Below are 27,996 nucleotides of genomic sequence, written 5' to 3'. Positions count from 1 at the left end.
ATTTTATGTAAATACCTTCAAAAGTCAGCTAGGTTTGAAAGTTCACAGCTTGGTCCGTACCACCCACTCCCTCTGGCCTTCTTCCAAAAAAACTCCCCCTTCATTAGCAAGCTGCAGACTGCATTGTCATTCAGTCGTATTGTTTGGTGGTTGTCACACTGGGTTTTGATGAGATTATCAAGTATTTAATTATATTTATTTCATATAGACCAAGTTAAAAGTGGTGCTTCTCACACCTCTAAAAACTCTGGATGCCATTAATATGCTCAAAGGCTACAAAAACTGCTTTATATCGAGATGTTGTACCACAGACAGAAACAGTATGTCACAACAGATATCTTCTACAGCAGTGTTTCTCAAATGGGGTACTTGTACCCCTAGGGGTACATGATGGCACTACAGGGGAAACTAGAGAGAGAGTGGGAAATTAACAAATGAAAGCATAAAAATATAGGGTTATGTTTATTTTTTGTGAAAAATGCTAATCGTAATGATGATGGAAATTATCTTGATTAGACCATGAATGGAAAATACAAGGGTCTGTCTTGGTCCCACACCAGGCAGGAAATAAATGTATTCAGGAGGCACTAAATACTGTTTTATTCCACTTATTTACAAAATAGGATTCTTTAAAATGTCTTATCACTCATTCATTCCATCATAAGTCTGCAACTCTTGTAAAAGTGACTTTTTGTCATATTTACATAAGCTGTCACTATGTATGGATAGCTTTACATGAAAATAGTAGTTTGTGTAAAAAAAACCAGGTCGCCCTGCTGCGCCTGCAGCCTTTGGCAGATTGCCAGAATGCACCGTGACCGAGCAAAAAGAACCAATCAGAGCCATGATTGTATTTGATGGACTGTCTGACAGCTGTTGCTCACAGGCCCCACCCCTTTCCCAGAGCTACAGCTCCGTCTTTTTTACAGTGTATGGTCTGGAGGAGTATAACATGGAATTAGTGACTTTTCTGCTTGAAAGGTAATTACTGCAGCTTGATTTACACTGACACTGAGTTGTTGCTGCTGCTGAGGTGTGTGCACATTGAGAGAGAGAAGCGCTGCAGTAATATGCTTTTAACAGAGCATGTTTTATTACTGTGATGTTGCTGTCGGACTAATGTTAGCTTGTTAGCACCTCTGAGGGAGGGACTTTGGAAAGTTTGGAGGCAGGGCAAGAGAGCAGCAGGGAGGGAGTGGAAGAGAGGGATCTGGGAGTTGCTGACTGCACCTTTAAGCTCTACAGTCGTTTTTTCATAATATTCTGAGCAAAATGCAGATGGACAAAGGGGGTACTGGGATTCAGAAATAGGAGAAAGGTACTTAAGGCAAACAAGTTTGAGAACCACGAGTCTACAACCAAAGTATATGTCAGTTACTTATTACAGCAAATGCCCCCACTGCTGATTCTGAAGGCCTCAAGGCAAAAGCATTTGATCCTAGAAACACATGATGACCTACTATATACAAAACTGGAGGCATCACAACAAAGAGATAAACTATGTGGGTAAGATCATTTGGAATTTATTTGTTTCCCCCAACATTCACTTTGTATATGCAACAAACAAAAGCAAAACACAGGTCAGGAATTCTATATGCTTGATATGATTTATGTCTCCAGTCAGGAAACACAAAGGCTGATGGGTCAACACACTTTTACTCACAGACCGGATATGAAGGATGTCTCAGATCATGTGCCAGTGAGTCACGCGTGTATGCATGTGTGTGTGGGTGCATGCGTGCGTGTGTGTGTGCACATGAATGTGGGAAAAAGAGAGGGAGGGCGCATGCATGCAGACTTAAGTACATTTGTGTGGTTTGCATTAGCAGCCCCACTGTGCTAATCCATAGACTACATTGTGTTATCTCAGGATATTAGTTCTTTAAGGTGTTTACCTTGAGAGTTCAGTCACTTACTGATAAATCTATTCCTACAAGCATCAGGTTTCATAGATTTTTACAAGTATTCGTTAATGTGATTGCAAAACACATCTTTAACTGACTCTTTTTCATGAAAATTAAGTTTGTTTTTTCCAAGTGAAAACATTTCGACAAAAGGATCACATCGCCCAAGAAAGGAGCGAGAGGTCTCCCACCTCTCAGCCCTTCTTGGGCGTGTGAAATAAATGTGTGAAAAGCTGCTCCCCAAATTGGTTGGGTGTGACGCCCACTGATTTGTCAATGGTTCCATAGCTTTTATGAGAGTGAGGGAGCTGCCAAAGAAAAGAAGGAAAGCACAACAATGCTTTTAAAATGTTAAAGAAGAAAAAAAACAAAAACTATTGCATGCAGATTAAACTGTGCTGAAGCGTCTCAAAAAAAGGCCTTGTTCAGAATAAAAAGGCCATTGTCTAAATTTAAACAGTGTAGCTGTTGCCAAGGAAATACAATGTTAAAAGTTTAGATGTGAGCCTAAAATAAAGTTTATATCTTCACAGTGTTTTCTACTTTTTGTTATTAAGCTCAGAAACAACTGCTGCGTTCATCTATTGACATCAGCGATTCTTGAATTGTTACTGTTCAATGACTTGCTTTCATCTCCTGAAATCTTTTTTTTAATTCCTTTTTCTAAAAACAGTGCATGGTTAATAGTTACTTCTAAATTTGACCAATTCCCTATTGCATGTCTTCTCGCTGCTTTATTTATTAATTTGATTGGGACAGTGCATGTTAATGAACAAACATGGAACGCATGCACGTAAACACCAGATTGTAGCCATCCGTAGTCCCACGGGCTAGGGTCACACAGGGGTCACAAAACATTGCAGAATATAATTTACATCTACAGTAAGTATATCGTTATCTGTAAATTATCAAAAGCCCTATACATACAATAATCAAATTAGACATACAAATGAATTCGGCTTCACAACAATGTGTGCAACTTTGGTTTGCCCATAGCCATTTTTTCAACTGGGTTTTAAACGAACTGCTGTATATGTGGGGCATTCTCTCAGTGTAAGAGGAAGACTATTCCACAGGTTCCCAACTCGGACAGACAGAACCGTCTGACCAAATGTGGTGCACCTGTGGGGAATTATCAAGTCTCCTCTGGTGGTGGCTCGCCTGGTCGTAGCTTTGAAGCTACTGTTTCTTCTGAAGTCATATATTCATTGGAGCCGGGCCCTAACCTTAACCCTAACCGAGGAAATCCTACTTTTCATGTACGAAAAATAAGATTTTGCACTAAGGTCCAGTACCAGATTACCTCAGCTACAAAAACAGAGCGATAGTCCTGAAAGTGGCACTACAACAAGCCTCTGAAGTTAAACGTTTGGAAAATTCAAACAAATGAACCATATGAGCTTTCATATGAAATTTCACCAAAATGTATTCCAATATCAGATGCACTTTTGTAAATTTAAAACCATTGAAAATTAAGTCCATTACTATTTTCAAAATCTGTAAAACGTATTAACAAAATGTTTGGCTCAGCACCAAACATACAATCCAAGCAGATTTTTGATGATTCAAAAAGCATCAAAATCTGACACTGTAAAGCCAGTGTAGATTAAGTTTGTAAAATATCAGAACTGTACTTCAAAAAATTTATTTTTGACAGCCGTTTTGAATTTCCCGCTCATGGGAACAATTGGAATAAAAAACAAATAGTATTTAAGTTATAGTAATAGTATTGTAACATCAGTTTTTCAAATCTACCCTTTCACGCTAACAACTGCTGTCTCACACACAGGTGGAATAGCTGGTAAAAACATGCAAACAAGCATTAATTGAACATGTATATGGTCCCCTCATTTTTTGGCTTTCCAACTTTAAAGCCTCAGCTTTACCAACCAACACTCTGAAAACTAAGATTAGCTATTGATAAAAGAAGTCAGTGATTGTACTGGTCCTATAAAAGTCGGACGTTACTATGCCCCTCAGCACCATCATGCATTCCATCTCCAACCATTAAATATGGTCTCATCACTTGCACCTGCTTCTCTTTGAGTGCAATTCTTTGTCTATCCATGACCCCTGGCTGTCTGTGTGTTGGAAGTATAGGAATATATGAAGAATGTGAGCTGAGGAAGTTGAATATTGGAAGTGGATCCTTTGCATTCATCCCTGAATCAAAACTGAACATATGGCAAGGCTTTGACTTACTGTAGAGTCAGTTGCATATTGCAGAGTGAGCTCCTAGATCAAATGTTTACTTTGAACTGGATGTCTTCCCTCAAGAATCATCAAGTATGGGATCCCTGGAGTCTGAGACGGATACTGCAGTTAAGTTTTAACACTCCACCTGTCAAAACAGAGGAAATGATTATCTTGTTTTTCAAGCACACATTCATAAAGCACAAAAATCTCTCAGTCCTAATTACTCATCGTAAAGCCTCAGCAGTGGGAGAATGAGAATAAAGATAAAAAGCTAACAGATGAATGGATGAAGATATTACACTTTATTGGCTTTGGCGTGTTTATTCGTCCAAACGTGTCTTTTTTTAAGTGACAATAACTAGACTATGACTTTTTTTTTAATCACGTTAACTAAAGCTATTTCAAAATATATTTATATTTTTGTCGACAAATAAAAACTAAACTATAATTTCGTCACATGAGACGGGAGCCAATCAGAACTCTTGTGATCAAGTGGTCTTACGCATTGATCACATCAAATCTGTCTGTGTATAATTACAAGCATTTATACCATCCCATAATAGGTTGATCAAAAGTATTTTTTTATTTATATTTTCAAATGTATAAACTAATGTTTTATATTTTAGTCGACAGTATATGTTACAGATTTAGTCGACTAAAATCTTAATGTCATTGAGTTGACTAAAACTAGACTATAACTGAAATAATCCTTAGCCCTGACGAAGACCATGCTTAATCGAAACTTGTTGATTTGCCATTAAAATAAAGTAAAATAAAGTAAAAACCCATTAAAATAAAGGCTTTTTACAACATACAATATACATTGGATTCATTGCTGGTCTTTGTGTCTAGACGAAGTAGATGTCGTCCACACAGTACACACATATGTCTATTCTCTATTGTGCTGTGTTAGAAGTTTTCACGTAGGCGGAGGGAGGTTGTTTTGTCTAGAATCCACAGAACGAGAAGACATTTCTAGACAGAGTGGGCTTTATTTATAGCCCAGCTCAGATCATCTGACATGTGGACACCAACAAACTCGCTATTCGTCATTCTCTCCAGCTCTCCTCTATCGATGCTCACACCAGTGCACGGGGCTCCTGAAGCAGTTAGGACACGCCTAGTGTATACTATAAAATCTCCAATGAACAATCTACTCATTACTCATTATACATAGTTCCCACAGGCCACGTGACCTCCATGGAGACGCCATCTGTGAGGGCAAGTTTAGAGGCACGCTTGTATTGTTTACCTGCTTTGCTGCATTCTACTCCACAAAAGACGATTAAAATGTCTAACAAAACCAATACAACGGGCCGGTAAAACACCCAAAAAGTGACACAGAGATGGTTTAGATAAACAAACGAGACACTCTTCTCTCAATCCAACCTACTCATCACAGATTGTAGAGCCCACAGGTGGTAGTTTTTATAAAAAGGGCGGGGCTAACAATGCTTATTTGTTGGTCCCAAAACATCACATGATCTTGTTCTCAGCCAATAGCAAAAATCAATTGTAATAGCCTGGTTTCAACCCATAGAGGGAAGTCACTCTGACATTTTGCTACAAAATATACCAAATTGAAATACTTTGACTAAAATGCTGAGTTGGACCAGGATCAATCAACAGCACTACTTCATACATTTGTATTCAGCAGTAAAAAAAAAAGTTTTGGGGTTTAGTTACTCTTTAAGATTTGTGGAATGTATTTTGACTTTAGTCTTATTCAAGTATTCAAGTTTATTTCATTGAAGTGTACTCTGTGGTGCACCGGGTTGTGTTTCTCTATTCAGTTCCATGGCGTCTATTCAGCTCCTCCCTCATCCAAAGGAAGCCAACGAGTTGCCATGTAACCCTTACTTTAGCTTCAAACTTCAACAAAAAATTTGCACAAGGGCCGAATATATGTATCGATTCATACATTTTATTATTAATGGAGTTCAAATATTTCTAAAAGTTAATATTGTTGTTTTAAAACCAAGTTTACGTCCACAGCCGTTGACTTCAACACATATCAAGACTCCAAAGGCCTCTGATCCAGTATTCTGTGGTCAGTTTGGACCTGATTCTCGTTAGTCAACTGTGGTTTGGTGAACAGGGAACTGGTCCAGACTGAAGAAAAGCCAGAGATTTATTTGCCGGTCAGGCAGCTCTGGTCAGAGAGGTAAACATGAGCAGTAGCACCAGACAAAACCACATAACCCAAAGAGGTGAGAGAGAGAGATAGAGAGACTGAAGCGATGGCCCTTCTTGCTGAGTGGCAGGACTAGAGGAACATTGGCTCACATGTTTATGACAGAATGCTGCACTCTTCATAACATTATTATTGATGAACAGCTTGTCCAATCTACCCTTGACGTGGGATAAAAAGCTCATCATATTCATCCAGTTCCCAAGAGAATAAATACCAGAGGTGAAAGTAATAGATTACAAGTACTCATGTTGCTGTAATTGAGTAGCTTTTATGGGTAACTTCAGTATATTTCTAAATCAGTCATTTTACTTGTACTTAAGTAAGTTTTAAAGGAAGTACAGTTTTTTTGTTACATTTCTTTTGTTTTAAAATGATCAACGGACATTGTGAAATGAAGTGACCAGACAACAATCAAATGCATCACATCACATAGCTGACCAATCAGATTAAACATAATGCCCGGCACCAGAACAGCATTGAATGCTAGATTATTTATTTACAGTATTCATTTATTCTACTTATTGGTTTATTTAACAGGGACAGTGTACTGTACATTAATATCCACACAGAACATGTAGCAGATTTAGCCCGAAGGCTATTTTTCATCCTAAAAGAATACAAATTACAGGAAATATACAGTGAAAAATGAGTTATTAGTACTGAGCTATTTTCTCACTTTTAGAGTTCATAAATGTAGCTATACTGAGAATGTTTTTATTTTGAATTGAATTCATTCATTTTATTTGAAACAATTTTATATTTTGACAAACCTTTTATTTTTACACAGATGCCTTTGTAGAAAATAAATTACGTTCCATTTTGGCGAGATTTGGTTTCTTTTTTTTTAAGGTTATACATGAGATGTTTACTGTATGCAAGGGAACCGTTTTTCCCTGTGCTTATATTGTTGAAAAAAAATCAAAATTCTTACAAAATCCTTAAATCTTCCTTAAATTTTGACATAATATTTCCCCTGATTAAATAGAAATTGGCCACAAAAATCAAGAATATTTAAGGCAAAGATCCTGTTGGGACTGATATATAAGATATAAGTGTAAACTAGGGCACAATAATGTCAAAATTACTCATTTTTTTGTATAAAATCTCTGGTCCACTTGAGATCAAACTGCTGCGTTTTTGGCCCCTGGACTAAAATTAGTTTGACACCCCTGCTCTGAAGGGACGGATTAGGCCCCCGGGCCATGAGTTTGACACCGTGTGCTCGAAAGACAGACTGACCGATGGTGGTCTCACAAAACTTCTCATCAGCGACTTCATTGGCGATGTTGGCCGCCACGAGGACGCTCATCGCGATGCCGAGCTTCTTTATTACCAAAAATAAAAGTGGAGGAAAGTAACTAGTAACTTGAGTAATATTCAATTGAGCTACTTTTTACTTGTACTTGAGTCATTTATGCATGACTTACTCGTACTGGTACTTGAGTACAATTTCAATCAAGTAACAGTACTTCTACTTGAGTAGGATATATCAGTACTCTTTACACCTCTGCTAAATACTCCTTTACTTTGTTAATTCCTTTGGGATCAAATCTCAGATTAAGATCTTTTATATTGTCTTTGGACATTAATTACCACACGTGCCAATTCAGTCACTTGTGCCCATTTTTCAATATATTGCCCAAATGTCCCAAATCTGGTCACATCTGACATCATTTCAAGAATCCACTGCCAAGTGATGGCGATGCATCAGCACTTGGAACTATGCATATCATATGGTTGTGTTTACAGCCTGTGGTTTAACATGGATAGAAAATGGCCTCCTGCGAGCCAAACACGTGGCCATCTGGCTCCAGTGAGCCTGGCCACAACGCGGCCCCCTACTCACACACACAAACACATGCACGAGCACACACACACACACACTAACAGAAGCCTGTTCAATTAGACAGACCTAATCATAGTGGTGACAGCAGTAGGACAGGAGACGGCTCAGGCGCCGACACACGATTGCGGGGATGAATCTGGGAAGGTTGCCAGATTCACTGAAAGGATGCTACAGCTGGAGGCTTGAATGGAAACACTTAGAAGAGAAGACGATTAAGCGTTATTTATCGAATCTGACCCTCTGGCATTTTGCAGCCTTTTTTTATTATAGTCGTAAAAGACGTTGACTTTGCTACCGATATTGCTACAGTACTTTGTAATTTGGTGTATTTTGCAGAGAGAGCGCAACAAGTTGTTAAAAAAAAAATGAAGAACGCGGAGTGTCATGGATATTGTGTGAGACATAGCTTAGTGTAGGCCTAAGAGAGCAAGAGATTGAAAATCATTTGCTTGAAAAAAGGATGTAAAAGGTTGAAATTTGAGGCAATCATGGCTCAGTGGTAGAGTGGGTCATCCAATAACCAAAAGGTTGGGGGTTCGAATCCTGCTCTATCCATGTCATCATTGTTGTGTCCTTGGGCAAGGTACTTTACCCACATTGCCTTGTATGAATTGTGCATGAATGTTGGTGGTGGTCAGAGGGGCCGGAGGCACAAAATGGCAGCCACGCTTCTGTCAGTATGCCCCAGGGCAGCTGTACCATGACTGATTATTAAATTGGCTGAAATGGTTAAAAGCTTGAAAACTCTTGTCGGAAAAGTTTGGTGCATTGTATTGTGGGATGTGGAGTCCAATAGACAGATGCATAGAAGTGTTTTTACGTCATTCTTACTGTGATTTCTTGTGTTAGCCCCAAAGAACTCTGACAAAGTGACTTCCCAACACATATCTGGTGTTGTAACAAAACTATGGCGGATGTTTATTTCGGGGCTTAAATAGAAAGATCCAAATCCGTTCGAAATTGAATGTGTCGCGGAGTGAGTTGATATCAAGGGGAATACTGGGAACAATGTCAAGAAACACAAGAAATAATGTCAAGAAACACAAGAAATCACGGTAAGAATGAAGTAGAAAGACTTTTATGATTTATGAGACCTACTATGCCTTTATCTGATTTTTTTTTTAGCAGCTTTAAGACTTCAATTGGGTGCACATAACTTTTGTACTTCCCTCATCACTTTTATGAACTTTTTTTAATTTTTTTATCATGAACCCACAAGTTCAAGTTGCAATTGCACCACTGGCCATTCTTTCATTTATCCGTTATATCAGCTCAAATTCAGTATTACTGGGACAACTGGAGTCTATCCCAGTGGAGGTCACATCCTAGACAGGATGCCAGGAACGATCATAAATATGCTTACAATGGACTCCTTATAACAGGGCCATCCTCTTTCAACAACATGGATTAACACAAGTCCACGCTTTAACACAAGCACATGTTTCCTTTAGTTTTCACACTAATGTCCTTTTGTCTCACGCTGTCAAAACCTGTCTATTAAACAGACCAATCATCACCTTTGATTACACGTCAAATTAAGGTAAATGTTTAGCATTATAAATGTAATCATGACAACTGACCTATCACTGTTATAGTCTTATCCTACAATACAATACAATGTAGAAACATTTTTTCTATACATGGTGAAAACTATATATATATATATATATATATATATATATATATATATATTACAAACCCGATCTTTCATTATAGTGTAAAAATAACATTGCTTTCAGGGAAATAAATCAAACTACAGTTAAAAGTGACAAAAGATAGCTCTCTGCTGTTTGATTAAATCCCTTTCAAAATAAAAGCGCTTGTTTTTTACAGTTTTCTTCAAGCAAGTAATGTCAAACCACTGATACACTTTTTGTGTCCTGACCCACTTGTCAAAACCCACTTTATTAGCATTAAGTATGGCTATAATGGTCATTGTTTTAACATTGTTCTCCTTTTGGGTACCAGTACTACCTCAAAGAAAGTAAATTGTTGTTCACTATAAGTGTACATTTATTCTGAGGTATTCTGGTCTTATCCTACAGTCCAAAAACAGCGTGATTGGTTCATGAGAGGAGCTTAATTTGCTGAAATACCATCAAACAATTATTAATAATAATAATAATAATAATAATAATAATAATAATAATAATAATAATGCTGCATTGGATTTTATATAGCGCTTTATCATAGACACTCAAAGCGATTTACAGAATTAAGGCATTATTCTTTCTCTCCACACTTAGTGGTGGTAAGCTACTATTGTAGCCACAGCTGCCCTGAGGCAGACTGACGGAAGCGAGGCTGCCATAGTGCGCCATCGGCCCCTCCGACCACCACCAACACTCACTCAAACACTACATTCATCTCGTATTCCACAGTGAACTCAAATTGAACAAAAACAGAATAACTGAAGTGACTAAGTACTCAGTGCATGTATTGTTTTTAGCATTTTTTAAACACATGCATCAGCCTTCTCCTGTTATATTGATTTTTCAACAGAATCAGCTGGAAATCGCAGTTAACATTCCCTTTTTACAGTATAGGAAAAAAAAAAAAAAGCTGAAGCATGGAATACATCACTGTGATAACTTTACTGTTCCATATTTAAACAGAAAAAAAAGGTTGGAGTTGTTTTGCATTTCCTAGCAGATGTTTAGACAAGCAGCCTGGAGAATTTTACATGAGAAAATTCAATCAATGAAACATTTTTGTGTTTATGTGTGCATGCATGAAAGAGAGGGTGGGGTGGGGGGGTTGAATAATGCATCTGTAACCCTGAATTATTCAATCAGTGCGCAGAAGGTGAAGGAAAAACAAGGTGGAAACAAACACCGAAACATGATATCACACTGAAAGTGGACAGATGACAACAGAACTGCCTTTAAAGCTTAGCGATAAATATGTAACTGATGATTATTTTCATCCTTTTCTGAGGTTTTAGCTGTGGGTTCCCCTCCCTGCTCTTCCTCTGCAGGCTGCAGCCATTCAGAAGGTCGTCCCCTGAGCGTGGGGCTACCAGAGGGGTGAGCTTCCACCTCTGTGTGTGTGTGTGTGTGTGTGTGTGTGTGTGTGTGTGTGTGTGTGTGGTGCTGCGACGACAAAGTCTGCCAGAGTTCATGCTACGAGTGCCACAGCCAAAGACAACAAAGGCTCACTAAAAATGGAAGTCAGAGATCAGTGGTGTGATGGGCAGGTGGGAAGAATGAAAGCTATCAGATTGAGTGCAAATGGAAGGTCACCAGCACAAACGCTCTCATTTTTATTTTCCCCTGTGGTTCGTTTCAAAAAGAAACGACCGATGTTTAGTTAAGCTCTCTGGGATGATATAGAGTGTGAGCGTAGACACTTTTATGAGCTCTGAGTGAGACTGGCCACTGGAGGTGATGTTGGTCACTGATGTTCTGCTGCTGTGTGTGTAGGTTCATCACAGCCTGTACCAGTCTCACATTCACAAATTTAGTTACTCAGCTTCAGCTATGGGGGATTCATTGGCCAGCTGTTGTGTGCTCACACTGGACATGATCACAAAGACACACACACACGCATTCCTACTGACCAAACCTCAAAGGTATTCAGCCTTGTTTTCAGCTTTAGCTTTTAAACACTCCAGCAGATCACTTAATGTTCACACACACACACACACACACACACACACACGTTTCTACTTTTTTTAAAAAAAACTTTGTCTCCACTTCTCACGTCCAACACATGTTCCCATTCATATGTCTGGGAACTAGAATCGTAAATGTGCACGTGCTCACACACACATGTGCCTGACTTTACATTTGGGTCGTGTGAGTAGGACGTGTGTGTGTGTGTGTGTGTGTGTGTGTGTGTGTGTGTGTGTGTGTGTGTGTGTGTGTGTGTGTGTGTGTGTGTGTGTGTGTGTGTGTGTGTGTGTGTGTGTGTGTGTGTGTGTGTGTGTGTGTGTGTGTAGATGTGGATATATTAGATTTATGTGTACCTGGAGGCCTGCGGTTCTGCATGTTTTAGATGTCTCCCAGCTCTGACACACATGAATCTAAGGAATGTGTAAGCAGTCCTGCAACATTCTAGATAATAAGCAATGGCTTTAGAAGCAGTGGTGTTGGTAGTAGGGGTGGGATGATAGACAGAGTTCACGATAACGAAACGAGACGATAGTTTTGGAAAGGGTAAAACAGACCCCGGGAAAAATGCAGTTTGAAAAATCAAATCATGTCATGATTGTAAAATTCTTCAAAAATGTTCCGTACATGAACTTTGTATAACGTGTTTTTTTTGCCTTTTTTATTTTTTTTATGCATCACATAACTCTTCCCCACCCCTTCCATTTTCCTACCCCGACTCCCCCTTCCCTGTTCCCTTCCCCCTCACCTAGTTGTAACACTGCCCTTTTTTTTAATATTCTCCCTTTAGTCAAATTTTTCTTACCGTTTCTTAGGGAAGGCCGGTGATTAAAAAAAAATGTCTAATTTAAAACCATTAATCTAGAACAGTCTACAGTGTTTCTCAAATTGGGCTACGCAACAGCACTACAGGGGGTACAGGAGAGTCTAGAAAATGACAAATTAAAGCATTAAAAATATGGGGTTTTATAATGTTTATTTTTGGTTAAAAATGATACTAAACATTACCAGCAAGACATACAGTAAAACATCAACAAAGACACACTAAATTAGAGGAAATACAAAACTACTACAAAACACAAAAATAACAGAGAAACATGCAAAATAACATAAAAAACAAACACACGACCCCAAAAACACACATGCTGAGAGATAATAATTTAAAAATGACCAACAACACACAACGACAACAAATACACAAAAAAAGGAGAAAAATATACTGAATGCTAAAAAAAAAAAAAAAGACAAACTACAACAAAATACACAAAATGACTCCAAAAACACACAAAAATGACAGAAAACACACAAAATGATGAAAGAAATGATCTTGATTTGAACATGAATTGAAAATACAATGGTCAGTATATAGTCCCCAGGCAGGAGAGAGATGACCATAGATGAGAAAAACTATAGAAATAAATCTATTCATAAGACATTAAATACTGTGTAAGTCTTGGATTCAAAAGTTTGAGAACCCCCGATCTACACAGCCTAGAATTAAGATATAGATGTCTTCTTTTTTGTAGCAAGTCTACATTTTCTGGCAGCATTTGAGAATTTTGTGCATTAAATATGTCTCCTGCAAGTTTTTTCTTGGGACAAATGTAACAGGGATGGAAATCAATGATATATCTTGTGGCATGTTAATATATTTCAATATCTTGTAGTACCTCAAAAACATGCAGAAATGCATCCCTCGAGGAACTGATTTTGAGACATCATAGTTGTCTTTTCATTGCTGGGAGAAACCAGGGTGTGTAGAGAAAATCCACAAGATTGAGAACACAAAAACTTCAAATTCCTGCCTTGCTGTAATGATTCTACAATGAATCACCATATGCTGCTGAAGTAGAATCATGTCTTTGACATAATGTCATTCGAAGATGCTGAGGATCCTTCATCTCTCATTTTCCCATCATCACACACTGTACTGGAGCCAAAGTACGCACACACTCACACGCAAGGTTACGGTTCATTTTTTTCAGTCAGTAATTCATATTGAATTTGGGCAATGTTCGGTCAAGAAGTCACACACATGCACACAGAGTAACCTCCAGCCTCTTGGCAGTGGTGAGGACTGAGTGTTGGAGAGCGGGCGAGTGGCTGGAGGGGAAACAGAGGAGCCTGTGTTTGCACTGGCAGCGTTAGCAGCTTGTGAGCCTCATGGAAATGGCCAGTTCACATCTAATGGAGAGAGAGAGAGCTCCAGCGTGACTGACAGGGCCTGCCTGCCTTTGAGGTTCTGCACAATCAACGCAGCCCGTTTCCCAGCGTGCCTCGCTCCCCGGGGTGACCGCACCAAACAAAACAAATAGGGACGAAGGAAAATGGTTGCCATACCAGAATGGAGGCAGGAAAACACAGACTTGAGGGGGGGGGGTTGAAGTGGTTTGTGTGCAGTGCAGAAACACTGAACGTTTAATGAATTGTCTGCTGCCTTAATGCACGCTGTAATCCTGGCACTATTGGAGAAGCTGGAGAGCCAAGGACGACTCTCCACTCATTTCTGGAACTGTCTTCACTGACAGTGTTCAGCGTTTCACCCCAGAGAGGAAAATTACTTCACAAATCACTGTAACCTTCCCTGTTTGTTCTGCCATGTGTTCCCTGCAATTTTCTCAATTTGATTGAATTTACAGGATAAAGAACTACAACAATCACATTCCAGTGGCCTCACCACAAGCACAGTATTAGTCTGGTTGTCTTTAGGTTGTTGATCAAAAGCCCAAATGTACCTTCTTTTAAACAATCTAATCAATAATCTAGGAGGAGAGTGAGTTTCTGGTTTTGGCATTTGAATCTCCATCAAATAGAAATACTCTATTGATTTACATTATTGCATTAGAAGACCTCAGCTATTTTCAAATTGGTTAAGGCAGGGGTGTCATACTCAATCAAGGTCCAAATATGACCTAGTTTGATTTTTAGTGGGCCGGACCACAAAAAGTCCATATTTTTTCTGAAAGAGAAAAGCAAAAATTTTAAATTCACAAGGGCATATTTTGGGTGACATAATATCCTAAATATTAAATAATTGGTCAAAACTATTCAAATTTGCCAAAATTCTTTGGGATAATGTGCAACAATTTTCCCGATTTTAGAAAAAAAAAATTGCGATTCAGTATTACTGCAAATAATGTAGTAGCTACTGCAAGCCCCATCGAATTTTAATGGGGTTTTACTGAATTTGGATTTAGTGACATATCTATAACTTACTATATATGGTGGATTACAAAGAGTCATGTTTTTGCTGTAATTTTTACTTTGAATAACATTTTTCTGCAGCCCAGACTAGGTACTCTCGTGGCCAAATTTGGCCTGCAAGTCTTGAGTTTGACACATGCGGCTTAGGGTTTTGTTTAAGAAGTAATAACATCTCATAAAAGAGAAGTTCACGCAGAGTGAAAAGGGTTCAAGTACCGTAGCAGACCAAAGGACAAGTTAACAAGAAGATATCAGGCCTCGCCTTTTCAATTAAAGTCTAAAGCACACATGGGCACCTGGTGGCCCGGGGCCCACATGTGGCTCTCGTTCGTGCGGCCCCCAAGGTAAATGCAGTAAATGACTCCAAAATGACAGAATATTACACAAAAAAGCAAAAAAACACAAATTTACTCAAAAAACACACATTATGAGAACAAAAATACACAAATTGAAAGATAAACATAAAAAAAACAACAAAAATGGCTCCATAAACACAAAGGAAATTGCACAATATTACTCACAAAACACAAGGGGGGTATGCTACAAAGCTAGATAACCTCTTATTGAGCTAACTTCCGGGGTTTAATCAGTGTGTGCTGTCCTACGAAGCTCGCTAACGTCTTACAGAGCTAAACCACCATGGTAACTTAGGCTGAACGACAAACCTGGTTGGGGACCAGGTTTTTTTTCCGGCTAGGATCTGAGCGAGTGCTAATGCCCCGCCTCCTGACCAATGAGTTCTCTTAGAAAACAACCTGCCCATTGTTAGAAGATCCTGGTTGGTGCAGATCTGACAGCTGCGTTTAGGAAAGAAAGATTATTAATGGATAAATGCAATCCTTTCATTTACCGATGACATATTTTAGGAAAGATACACATTTATATCTAATGGACTGATTTATAGTCAGCTGATGAAGCCTGTCTCTCCATATCAGAATCAGAATCAACTTTATTGGCCAGGGGTGTATGAATACACACGAGGAATTTCTTTTGGTGACCTGTATGCACGGACGGGTGAAGTCATTTGTTCATTCATTCAGTCATACGCTATAGTGAGGCTGACAGCATCAGCAGGAACATACTACAGTGAAACAAAGTGCTCTCATCCCAGTGTGTGTGATAAATAGATGTATACCTGAAAAGAAACACGTGTGTGCTGTAATAAAGTTTAACTGATCAGAGCGCTGTCCGTTTATCATCCAATAGATTAATATCATAAATAATATCACGCTTTTACACATTAACAGTGTCAGCAGCTTCCTGCCTGTGTTTTTTCATTCCTGCCTTTTCTGTAACAACAGTGTTGTTTTTGGTCTGAATTATGAATTTTAATCATTCATCATTTTAAACTTAAGCAACACCTATCCTGGTCGGGACCAGGTTATGAAGTGAATCAGATCTGAGCGAGTATAAAAGCTCCGCCTCCTATCCAATCCATCCTGGTGCGCGCTGCACTCGCTGTCATCATGGTTTTGAATTCGTTATATTTGTTCAAGATCATAAGCTGTTCCTCCATTGTAAAAAAAAAAAAAAAAAACCAGGCTGAAATGACTCGGCTTAAATTAGCTTGTTGTAATCGACCTTCGTAGGACAGCTTCTCTCTGACAGGTAATGTTTGGTTAGGTGAAGCCCACTAATGGAAATAAATCCAGGATATCCTATTACTTTATTTTAATTTATTATTATCTTATCTTGTTATTATCTTATTTTATTTAGTTTTGCACATATTAGTCTAACTACTGTTTATATTTTTTTTTTCTAGTTGATTATTTAATGTTTACGCTATTAGAGAGAGCACAGTTCAAGTCAAATTCCTCGTGCGTATAACATACATTACTTGGTCAATAAAGTTGATTCTGATTCTGATGACTACAGAAAGAGACAAAACCACAACAAAAAAAAAATTTAAAACAACAAACACCCACAAAATGAGAGAAAAACAAAACAAAAAAAATGGACAAAATGATTTCAAAAACACCTAACAGCACGAAGACACTGTTGTTTTCCTGTGTTAATGCTCAGGTTAACGCCTTCAAGAATTAAATGAACAATTTGACTTGAAAAAAATACTCCTGTCGCCATCTAGTGGAAGATTAAGAAATTACTTCTTCTGACAGAATTGGCTAAAAAATAAATACAGAAATACTAAGAATATTTTTCCACTTCTCTAATCTTCAAATTCAAAGAAAAGGTGTGACTTCACCCCATCATTAGGGGTTGACGACGAAAAGCAGAGTGTGTCTGAAAAAGTCTGCAACATCAACAGATAATCATACATGCACATTATTTGATATTGGACACTTTTATTTAATCCTTCTAATGAATCAGAGAGCCTATGTAAATATTTAAAATAGGATGATATGGAAGCTAAGGGACTGTATTGTGAGGTGATGGAGCAGAACACAGGTAACACAGCGATATATCTAAAATACAGAATAGACTGCACAAAACTTTAAAAAAATAAATACAACATTGTTCTTTCATGAGTTTTTTTATTAGAAAACTTAAAATGACAGCAACCAATGAGGAACTTAAGTCTTTCAATTATTAAAGTATAAAATTTAATAAATGCTGATCTGAAGGATGAAAGTCCATTCATTGTACTACAGTAATATATGAACAATGTGCCTTTTTCTCATTTTCTATTTGCAGATTGGCTATCTTTGATTAAACAACGCTGAGACTAAGACTCACCACAAGATGGCACCATTCTCCAACACCTCATGGTTTTCATTCATTACTGAACATAATCAAAGGCATTTTAAGCACAGTGAGATGCTGAATGACCTTAATGTAATAAACTGCAGTGAAGTGGCCTCTGAAGCATCTGAGATCATGTTCTGAGGTTCAGTCCTCAACACCTTCAGGTAGCTCCACCACCACAGGAGCACAGTCGTCCAAGTCCACATCAAAGTCCCAGGAAAACTTTTTGGTCAAGTGTGCTTTGAACTTCTCGGCTCTCTTACGCAGAGCGCCGTCGATGCCAGGTCCACTGGCAAACTGGAAAAAGTCCTGTAAGCAAGTGGATTAAATGATAAACAATTATGATTCTTTGTTTGTTAGGCTGTCAGAGGGAAGCCATCACCCCCAATGTCCAATATTCAGGAATGAACACAATGTGCAATTTTCTAGTTGTGCTGAAAAATGTTTACCTTTAATTCTCTGCAAAAGTGCATGAAATATTAGCTATCAACAGTTCCTTTTGACCAATCAGTTCTCTTAGAAAACGACCTGAACTATTTTATCATCCGTTGATTAGATATTGTATAATCTCTCATTTTTTTGCATTAACTGTCAGCAGCTTCCTGCCTGCATTCCTTCCTTCCTGTTTTTTCTGCAGCAACAGTGTTGCTTTAGGCCTGGGTTATGAATATTAATTCTTCATATTTTTTAAGAATAATTGTCTGCAACTCCACGGTAACGGAGGCTGATCTGCAGGGTTTTTCCGTGTTGGCGAAACACAGAACTAAACAGAAACCCTTTTCCTTTTCTATTTTTAATGTTTAAATTGCTCATTATTATTAACCCTGTTGCTTATATCTTGCTTCCTGATTTTACTTCTACTTCCTCCTAAATTAGATTTTTTTTTCTTCTTCTTCCTTATTTTTAAATGTAAAGCAACTTCTTAATTGGGGCTTTTTTTTCTACTAGTGGAACATTTACATGATGGAATATTTTGCTAAATATTTGCACAAATGCAGCCTCATTGGAATGATTCTGATTCTGTGTGTTTATAATAAAATCGATAAATAGAAAAGTACAAAAGTATAAATCCATTTGAAAGGTGTGTTTTGATTTTGTCATGGTTAATGTGTGGCCACTGGCCACCACAACTGGAAGGAATTTCACTTTGAGCCCTAAATGGGATTGTTACAGATGCATGATCTGTTGGAACCAGATTTTTATTGTCAAAAAAAAATTTAAATAAGGTAAGCTGTCAGAACACAGCCAATCGTGTCCCCCATTTCAATACCCCAAAAACATTTTTCCCAACAATTTTTTTTTTATCCTGAGTAGTAACTAGGTTTATATTTGAAAAAGTGAAAGTATTGAATATAGTTGTTTACTATTGTGTGTTATGTATTCATTTTAGAAATAATTTAATGATAAGAATTTAATATATTTATATAGCAAAAAAAAAATTGATTTATATAATTTGTAGATAAAAACTCTTGTTATTAAATATATATATATATATATATATATATATATATATATATATATATATATTAAACCTGGGTTAAATCTTCAAATTGTTGAGTGACAGAGCCTCATTTACTTTTTGTTTTGGGATTGTTTTATGCATTTTAACTCTTGAGGACACTAAAGTTGCACTTTTGACAATATATCTGATGTTTGCAGTCATTTTTAAGTGTATTGAAAAAAAAAGAAAATCAACAATCGAATCAAAACTTGAATGTTTCTTTAAGAAATCTGAGAATTTTCTTTAGGCAAAATCACCCAGCCCTACTATATATATAATGTTTTTTTTTATCAATAAATATTTTTAACCAATTACTAGACATATCAGGCAACCCCACATGGGGTCACGACCCCAAGATTGAAAAACATTGTCATACAGGGAGGTTTAGGGTTAATTGCAGCCTCTAAATTGACTGTAACTCTGTATGTGATAATAAAAATATGTTTAAACACTAATGAAAGATGGATACATGAATAAATGTTAATATAAAACAGTGAATGTGTAACCATGGCTGCAGGCAGATGGAGATAGTTTTTTTCTAGTTGCGTACCTGCATTGTAGAGGTGAGGAAGTTGTTCTGTGACACGATGTCTACAAAGAAGTCTGGTGGGATTTCACTGAGCTGGTGGTAAAGCACGGCAATGAGTCCCAGATAAAGGTCCCGACGCTTCTGCATGGTGTCCTCTGAGCGACACAGCAGAGCCAGCAGACCCTTCCAGTGCTCGAAGCCTTCATACACGTTACCGATGATGAAACACACAAAGGCAAACTGCAGCTCACCTGCAAAACAATCACTTAATAATTAGCGCTCAGATCAGACTATGTGAGGGAAAAGCTAACAATGCGGTTTAGCAAAAAGAGAAGCACTAGTTTCACATTTTATATGACAAATCGTAATTTTTTTGAGGTTTTTAACAACAAACGTAAAACAAAGCTTATATGGTGCAGTTTTGACCTGGGCGATATGGACCAAAACTCATATCTTGATATTTTTTCTCAATATGATGATATACGATATAAATCAAAGACAATTCTAGGTTAAATTAGCTGATGCAAAATGCTGAGTGCATTTTAACCCAGAACTCCCCCTAAACAAGCCACACTACAGAACTCACTCACACGTGCTGTCCCTTAAAGAGAAAAAAGGCAAAAGTGGCCCATATTGTGTAAGGTTGTCCCAATCCAATATTGATGTCGGAATAGGATATCGGTCCGATATCAGCCAGAAAACGAATATCGGATTTTACCGGACTGCATCTAAAATCTCCAATATATATTTATTAAATTGTAGAATACTATAGATATTATGTTGAAGGTTAACATTTATGTAACCAATTGGTTTATAATAAGTGGGTCAGTTTTTCTCATACCTACTGTTGCTGACTATTGTTCTCTGTTTGAGTGACATCACTTGATCAAGCCTTTTCTAACATTCCACGCTACAAAATAAGTAATAAAAGTATGTACGATTAATGCAGATATCGTATCGGACCGATACGCAAGGCTGCAATATCAGTATCATATCGGAAGTGAAAAAGTTGTATCGGGACATCACTAGAAAACATATTGAGATATGAGTTTTGGTCTATGTTGCCCAGCCCCTCTCTGTCTGTCTGTCTGTCTGTCTGTCTGTCTGTCTGTCTGTCTGTGTGTGTGTGTGTGTGTGTGTGTAATGATGACACACCGAGGAGGTTGAGAGGCTGCATCTTGTGGTTGTTCTCCAGTACAGTCTCCAGGGCGTAGCTGAGGTCCATGCTACACGCAGTGATCTGAGCGGGCGTGGCCCCTGGTGGATACATCTTCTTGGGTAGATCTGAGAAGCGTAGATTGGTTCCCTCCCTCTGCTTCATCCTGGGCAGCCTATCCAGCCCCTCCCTCATGCTCTGACAGGCCGTGTCGTTCCTCGGCTGGTCTTCACGGTCCTTGGTGTGTCTGCGCTCCACCTCTGGTATGACATCACTGTAGGCACATATTCGCCCTGACAGAGGCTGCAGGTGATTGGCCATCTCCTCACTGATCCGATCAGTCAGAGACACCCACTTCCTCAACACCTCAAAAGGGTAGGGGCCTAAGTGAGGGTCCAGCTCTCGTAAATTGGCCCTGATCCTGTTCACCTGTTCTTCATCCTGGGATGCACTGAAGTCCAAATCTTCCTCTTTTTGATCCCATTTGGCTAAAATGACATCTTTGGGTTTGACGGAGAGGAAGAGGCCAGTCCGGGGCCCAATTTCTGAGCCACAGGTGGGTGAGTTCACAGAGGAGTAATAGAGGAAGTGAAGGCCTGGGGGGATCATCTTCACACCTTTAAAGAGAGGACCAACCTTCCACACTTTACAGTCAATCCCCAGCTCTGTGCCCTTAGGAACGTCCAGCAGCACCAGGGTGGCTCCTTCTTCAAAGAGCCTGCGAGCAACATCAGGATCCATGTCCACAGTGTTGCTGTTAGCCATGGCTGCTGTCACTGAGTCACAGAGCTCTGATAGTCAGCAGATTGTTCCACTGAAGGCTATGCTAAGCTAACCACACCTCGGCTACATCTGCTAACGGACAACTAAAGCACACGCTTATACTGACAGCTTTTTAAAACGCATTAATGTTGATGGTTTTCACCGACAATAAACACTCAAACCGCGGCAGGAAGATGCTTCAGTCCGTCGTTGGGATTCCGATTCAAGCTGTGCAACACAAATGTCTGTCGGAACAAAACAAGTGGAAAAAAAAGAGTTCCGGCCTCAAAAGGGCGCTGTCGCTTCAAAAATCGTAATTTCTGTTTTTTTTTTTTTATCAAAGTCGATTAAAGATGATAACTTAATTGAGTTGTTAGTTTTACTGATGCTTAATTGTAAATATAGTTGTTTTGAAATAATTAACCCTGTGCAACACAAATGCCTTCCTGTCAGAACAAAAACAGGCACATATATATATATGCCTCAAATGTGCGCAGTCGCTTCCAAAAATCGGAATATTTATTTTATCAAAGTCGATTAAAGATAATAAATGACTTAATTTATTCGTTTTACTGATGCTAATTACATTATTAATAATTGTAAATATAGTTATTTAAAAAATATTTAACTGTTCTTTTAATTTTACATTTAGGACTTGACTTAAAGCTGTGCAACACAAATGTCTTCCTGTCAGAACAAAACAAAAAATAGTTTCGGCCTCAAATATGTGCCGTCGCTCCAAAAGTTGTAATTTTAATTTACCTTTTTAATTTTAATTTTTATATTTTTAAAGTCAATTAAATATGATAAATCACTTAAGTTATTAGTTGTACTGACGCTAATTACATTATTATTAATTGTCAATATAATTATTTTTAAATAATTAATTACTCTTTTAATTTTACAGTTTTGGAAGTAATTATAACAAATAAATTGTTATGTGGTCGGTGTAGCTAGGTTGGATGGTTTTAAACCCCAATTAAACATTAAAGAGTGTAAAAAGCATTTATTTGGAAGCATTTCCAGGGATTTAAATATGAAAATCTAATTTAAAATAAGTAAACTGACTTAAAGATTAAAAAATATATCAAATCAAATCAAACTTTATTTATAGAGCATTTTTCATATATAAAATATAACTGCTTTACTTACATAATGACAACTTTACATAGAGAAATTGCTATTTCTTTACTGCAAATATTTGGATAGTACACAGGGAATTCATTTTATAGAGACCGTGTCCACATTTTTAAGCCTCTTTGAGCAAAAAACAAATCCCCAGCATTTGGCAGCTCCATTAGCAATGAATGTGCACACGTGATCAATGACACTTTCAGTTTATTATACTGAGTGACATCAGTCATTGTCAAGAAAAGAAAAGAAGATCCCACTGATAAAAATGTGGGATCCAGAAATGTCAGCAGGGCAAAAGGTTAATAAATGTGTGTTCACTGTGTATGGAGTTGATGATGTGAGGTTCATGAGAGTGGTCACAAACATGTTGGTCAGAGGTAATAAAGGCTTCAAAGGTGACATCAGCTCAATCAATGCTCCCTCCAAGACAATAGAAAGGATTGTGGCAATGTTGATGCACTGTATGGTTTTTAAAAACAGAAATAACAATGATTGTTGCAGGAAAACACACATTCTCGTTCAATTTAAATGCTGCGTGTACATTTGCATATAAAAAAATACTTTCAGCAGAGAAGCTTAATGGTATTAATTAATTCAGAGAACTTTCCGGAAGTAAACATTATCTTCACATAAAAATAAAAAAAAATGCTCTGTGAAAACAGTTCTTATGTTCTGTCAATTTATAAGAAATAAAATACCAAATATGTTATTTCTACTTTGACTGGGTTAGAAGACTTGTGAGTTTCTGCCAACAGTTGATCAGAGCATTGATAACTTTAATCAGCCTGATCCTCCGTCTCTTCTTTCCTCGGATTTTCTCAACGGCTGAACAAGAAACCCTCTTCCTCTGCAAACACGCAACAACAACAAAAAAAAAAGCCACTTAACTACAGTGATTCTTTAAAAATCAATAATGAATCCTCTCATACATTTTCTGACCAAAAGTTCTGGATGGCAATATTGAGCGATCAACTGCTCCATTCTCCCCACTGGTAGCTCCAAGTCGGACTCCTTTTCAGTGCTCTGACACCGTATCTGCTGGGACACACTGTAGATGGAGGTCAGGATTCGATTTGCCTGACAAACAAAACAAGATCACCATTATGATAATGCATCTCCATCCAAAGCCTTAGACATAAACAAGGACGACTGGCCCCCAAATCCAAAACTTGTAAAAGGGCCAGGAAGTAATCAGAAGTAGCACTAAAGGTATAATTATTACTAATTTACCTAGTTTGGGTAATTTTTCACCTTGGATGTTAATATGTGTGGTTATATTGTGAAAAAACCCCAGAGGATTACCTTGGATGAAGGACATGGGTCTCTCTTGAAGGAGTTTGAAGAGCCAGTCAAGTTCTGAAAGCAAAGGATGAATATTAAAGGAAGGCCATTCATAGTCTGTTTTTAAAGGAAAACACATACATACATCCATGAAAAGCAAATGGTTCATAACAAGTCGGTCACAATTGTGTCAATGATGGATGTGATTGTCAAGCCAGTAACTTGTGTTTGCAACTGTTGCTGCTGCTTCTGCTAATTTGCCCGTTTTTATGCTGAAATTAAGGAACCAATATGAACAAATAATTACTTGCGCCTCAAACAGCTGCTGAGAGGAGCCTCCACCCTCTGAGCCACCCACACCACTCTCTGAAGCATGTACGTTTAGCCAATTCTTTGTCGTCCAAACTTTGTTCAAAAACACCACTATGTTTTTGTTGTTATCATCATCATTGTTATTAATATTATACTGTTATCATTGTTACTGAATGTTACAGTATAAACTAGTTAGTAATCACACTACATGTTGTTGGTCTGAATCAAATAAAATAAGGTTTATTTGTAGTGTGTGTAGTGCCTACTGTATATGACACCACAGAGTTAATGCAGTGATATTACAGTATGGATGTATTTATTTTTATTTATTTATTCAGTTTATTTTCGACATGTTTACATTCACTTTCACACAATTTTTTTTTTTTGTACATGCCGAAAAAGGAGTCGAGAGAAGAAAATTGCTTATCTAAGTCCCGTCCCCTGTTTTGAACACAGAACATTTACATCAAAGCTTGTCTCTCTGGTCAAACATTCTTAGGTTGTTCTGAACACAATATCATTTCATTTTTTTTTTTGTCCTTTTTTGAGTAGGATTTATTCTCATCTGTAGTCAGTGTTGTCTTTCTTTATTCCTCCTCCTCTCTATTGTTGTACTGTATGTTTGAATACAGCTACAAGTCAGAGTGAGCCTCAGACATCAAGCACATCACCGGCCCCCTGTGTATATATATATATATATATATATATATATATATATATATATATAATATATATCCTTAATGACAAATTATGACATAAGTGAAATACAGTACAGTACATACATCTTTTCTTTTTTTTTGTACAAATTAAACCTCATCCACCCACTCGCAGTCCCCAACATGTGATGCACAGACAGGAATATGTATTTTTATCACAGTTAATAGATTAATTATAATAATATAATTTTAAGAAAGAAATTCCTGTGCCTCCTCCCTTTAAACAATTAATTACATTTCCTATAATTTCCATTAACTAAATGTGTAGCAGATTAAGTTGATGAACATTTTATAATACTGCATTTATCTTATTTTCACCAGGGACTTACAGTACCAAGCCTCATTTCTAAATTCCCACATGAAGATTACTTTTAAGTCTATAAGTTTTAAACGCTCACATAAAGGTTTTATGTGTGTGTGGACCTTTGCACACACCTTGATGCCCCTTTAGGGGCTACGTAAATTCAAAAGTGTTATTTAATAAGTAATAACATATAAGTCAACATAATTCATATGGCCACTTTCTCTAAACAGATGTCGCATTGTAAATAATAACTACACATACAGTATATGTATCCCCAAAATGTCCTCTGTTTGAACTGTATGACCTGCCCTTGCACTAAAATCTCTATTCTATTGTTCAAATCACTGAACGAACATTCAGATGTCATCAATGTAGGAATTGTTTGAACAAATGCTATGTTATGTAAGTATGTAGCCTCGACTTTTAAAATGTTGTATATGTTTTATAATTGTTGTTGGCATTATACACCTTGTCCACGGACAACAGTTGAAAACTAGCTTTACTGTCCCTGTCAAATATAAATTAAATTATATTGTTCAACTCAGGTTACTGAGTTGTGGTAACAGATTTAGGAGATCATTAAACAACAGAATGGAGAAAATGTCACAAATAACTCTACCTTCATTTATTTTCAAAGTTTAGGATGCAAGAGTTTGTAGATGAAAATTTTTAACTTAAAACAAACAAACATTTTTTCATATTCTATTCTGCCTTAAATAATACAAACAGCAGGGGACAGTAGATCTTTGGTTTAGAGAGGGACGAACAAGACAAGCAGCTTGAATGCTTTTATTTTTATGTGAACTCTGCATAGTGCGTACATACTTACTCTGGGTATTTCCTTTTCAAGATAATAGGGATAAAACCAACAACAACAATAACATAAATAAGAATTTTTCCAATTTCAAATGCAAAAAGGGCAGAGCAGAAAGGTTCACAACAGCCTAAAATTAAAAACAAATCATGGCATTCTTCAAATTCAAACCATATTACTACCTGTGCATGAACTTTGCAACACACACGCGCACACACACATACACACTCACGCACGCACACACGCGCGCGCGATGCTACCCCTGTCACTGATGATAAATCAGAAAAATGTCATGTGTTGAGAAAAAAAGAAAAAGAAAAAGAAAAGAAAGAAAAAAAAACACATTTTATTTCTGTCTTTTCTTCTGTTTTGAGTTTTTTTTTTTTTTGTTTGTTTGTTTGTTTGTTTTTTGGTGAGTTTTATTTTTTTTTATTATTTTTTTTTAATCTTACCAGATTCCGTAGTTCGACGAAGATAATCTCTGTGTAGGAGCCCAGTATTTCTCTGTAGTCACATCTCCGTTTACCACAGGACTTTGCCAACAGGAGAACCAGCAACACAGTGCGGAGGAAAGCCTGCTCATTGGTTCACGTCGAGAGAGAAATCATAGACATTTATCACGTTTTATTGTCTTAAACTACGTAACGACCTTCAATAATTTCCATTGTCATGCAATGACGGGGACAGTTTTTCTGTGCGTAAAAGCGCAAGGAATGCGCACTCACCATTGGTGATGTTCTGTGGGATCCTCAGATGAGTAAACTCACCACATGAATCAGGCTCCGTCCAACTGAGACTCCACCGTTATGGAAGTTTTTTTTTTTTTTTTTTTAAATACTTTTTACGGTAAACGCATGGTGAGGTGTGGTGGTGTGGTTCCCAGCACCGTCACCAAACTGTCGGCTGCTCGAGTTTCCTTTCTGCGTTACGGACAGTTGACGCTGAGCTTTGGATTTCACTAAACTCCAGTTCGATCACGTTCGTGCAATTTAGGGAAATCCATCACTTTAGTTCTATTCATTTTGCTTTTAAAAGACCAGAAGCCACTGTTTTGTTCATCCTGTAAACATAGGCAGTTTAACATGTGGAAATTGAATTGTGGATATCTATAATTGTTATTCTTACATGTGAAACAGGAATGTAAATACGTTTTAACTAGTCAAAATGTATACTTACATGTGAAAATATATTTGTAACATGTCAAAATTGTATTCCAGATATCTAAAATTAACATTTCAACATGTCAAAATGTAATTCCCACTCGTGAAAACTAAAATTGCAACTCGTAGGCCCCACAGATTAAATGTTACACCAAAGCTTGCCAGAGGTCAACTTCAGGAGCATGACCGACTAGTGAGAGGAGGAGAACAGAACCCTGAGGAGACCCAGTGCTGATGGTCCAGAAAGTAGGGATGGGTTTTTTTCCCCAGCTTCACGTGCTGCCTCCTGTCAGACAGGAAGTATGTGATCCACCTGCAGGTGGAGTCTGGTTCAGCTGGGAAAGCTTGTCCTGAAGGAGAGCTGGGATTATTGTGTTCAAAAGCAGAGCTGAAGTCCACCAACAGGATCCTGGGAGGGTCCAGGTGTTGTAGGATGAAGCGGAGAGCCAGGTTTACAGCCTCATCAACAGACCTGTTGGATCTGTATTCAAACTGCAGGGGGTACAGGTGGGGGTCAGTGATGGACGTCCTTGATGTGGGAGAGCATGAGGCGCTTGAAGGACTTCATGACCACAGAGCTCAAGGCGATGGGTCTGTGTGGTTCCTCAGACTATGAGGCATGAAATTACATTATGTTGATTTATGGAGTATGATGAAATCAGTGCAAAC

The 27,996-nt window shown here is 37.8% G+C and overlaps 1 protein-coding gene and 1 long non-coding RNA gene across 2 annotated transcripts; both read right to left on the bottom strand.

Annotated features, from left to right (window-relative positions):
• Nucleotides 1-2,399: 2,399 nt before the first annotated feature.
• On the bottom strand, nt 2,400-16,612 carry LOC114466555 (uncharacterized). Its single transcript, XR_003674453.1, has 3 exons — nt 16,494-16,612; nt 11,907-11,916; nt 2,400-2,411 (listed from the first exon to the last, which is right to left on the bottom strand). It is a non-coding gene; the product is annotated as an uncharacterized LOC114466555 (long non-coding RNA).
• Nucleotides 16,613-17,531: 919 nt separating this feature from the next.
• On the bottom strand, nt 17,532-21,843 carry aar2 (AAR2 splicing factor). Its single transcript, XM_028453414.1, has 3 exons — nt 20,844-21,843; nt 19,710-19,939; nt 17,532-17,967 (listed from the first exon to the last, which is right to left on the bottom strand). Exons 1-3 carry the CDS (start codon nt 21,607-21,609, stop codon nt 17,803-17,805), a joined length of 1,161 nt encoding a protein of 386 aa, XP_028309215.1. The 5' UTR covers nt 21,610-21,843; the 3' UTR covers nt 17,532-17,802.
• Nucleotides 21,844-27,996: the final 6,153 nt, after the last annotated feature.

The sequence above is a fragment of the Gouania willdenowi genome, chromosome 7 (assembly GCF_900634775.1).
Source record: "Gouania willdenowi chromosome 7, fGouWil2.1, whole genome shotgun sequence".
NCBI lineage: Eukaryota > Metazoa > Chordata > Actinopteri > Blenniiformes > Gobiesocidae > Gouania > Gouania willdenowi.
Note: the sequence above shows the minus strand (reverse complement) of the source record. Positions and strands in the feature narration are given on the sequence as shown.

Excerpts from the sequence above, each read along its gene's own strand:
- aar2 (XM_028453414.1), bottom strand. The coding sequence starts at position 21,609 with ATGGCTAACAGCAACACTGTGGACATGGATCCTGATGTTGCTCGCAGG. Across the intron at positions 19,940-20,843 it reads GCAGCCTCTCAACCTCCTCG|GTGAGCTGCAGTTTGCCTTT; the intron begins GTGTGTCATCAT and ends ATTGTTTTGCAG. Across the intron at positions 17,968-19,709 it reads TCCTCACCTCTACAATGCAG|GACTTTTTCCAGTTTGCCAG; the intron begins GTACGCAACTAG and ends ACTTGCTTACAG.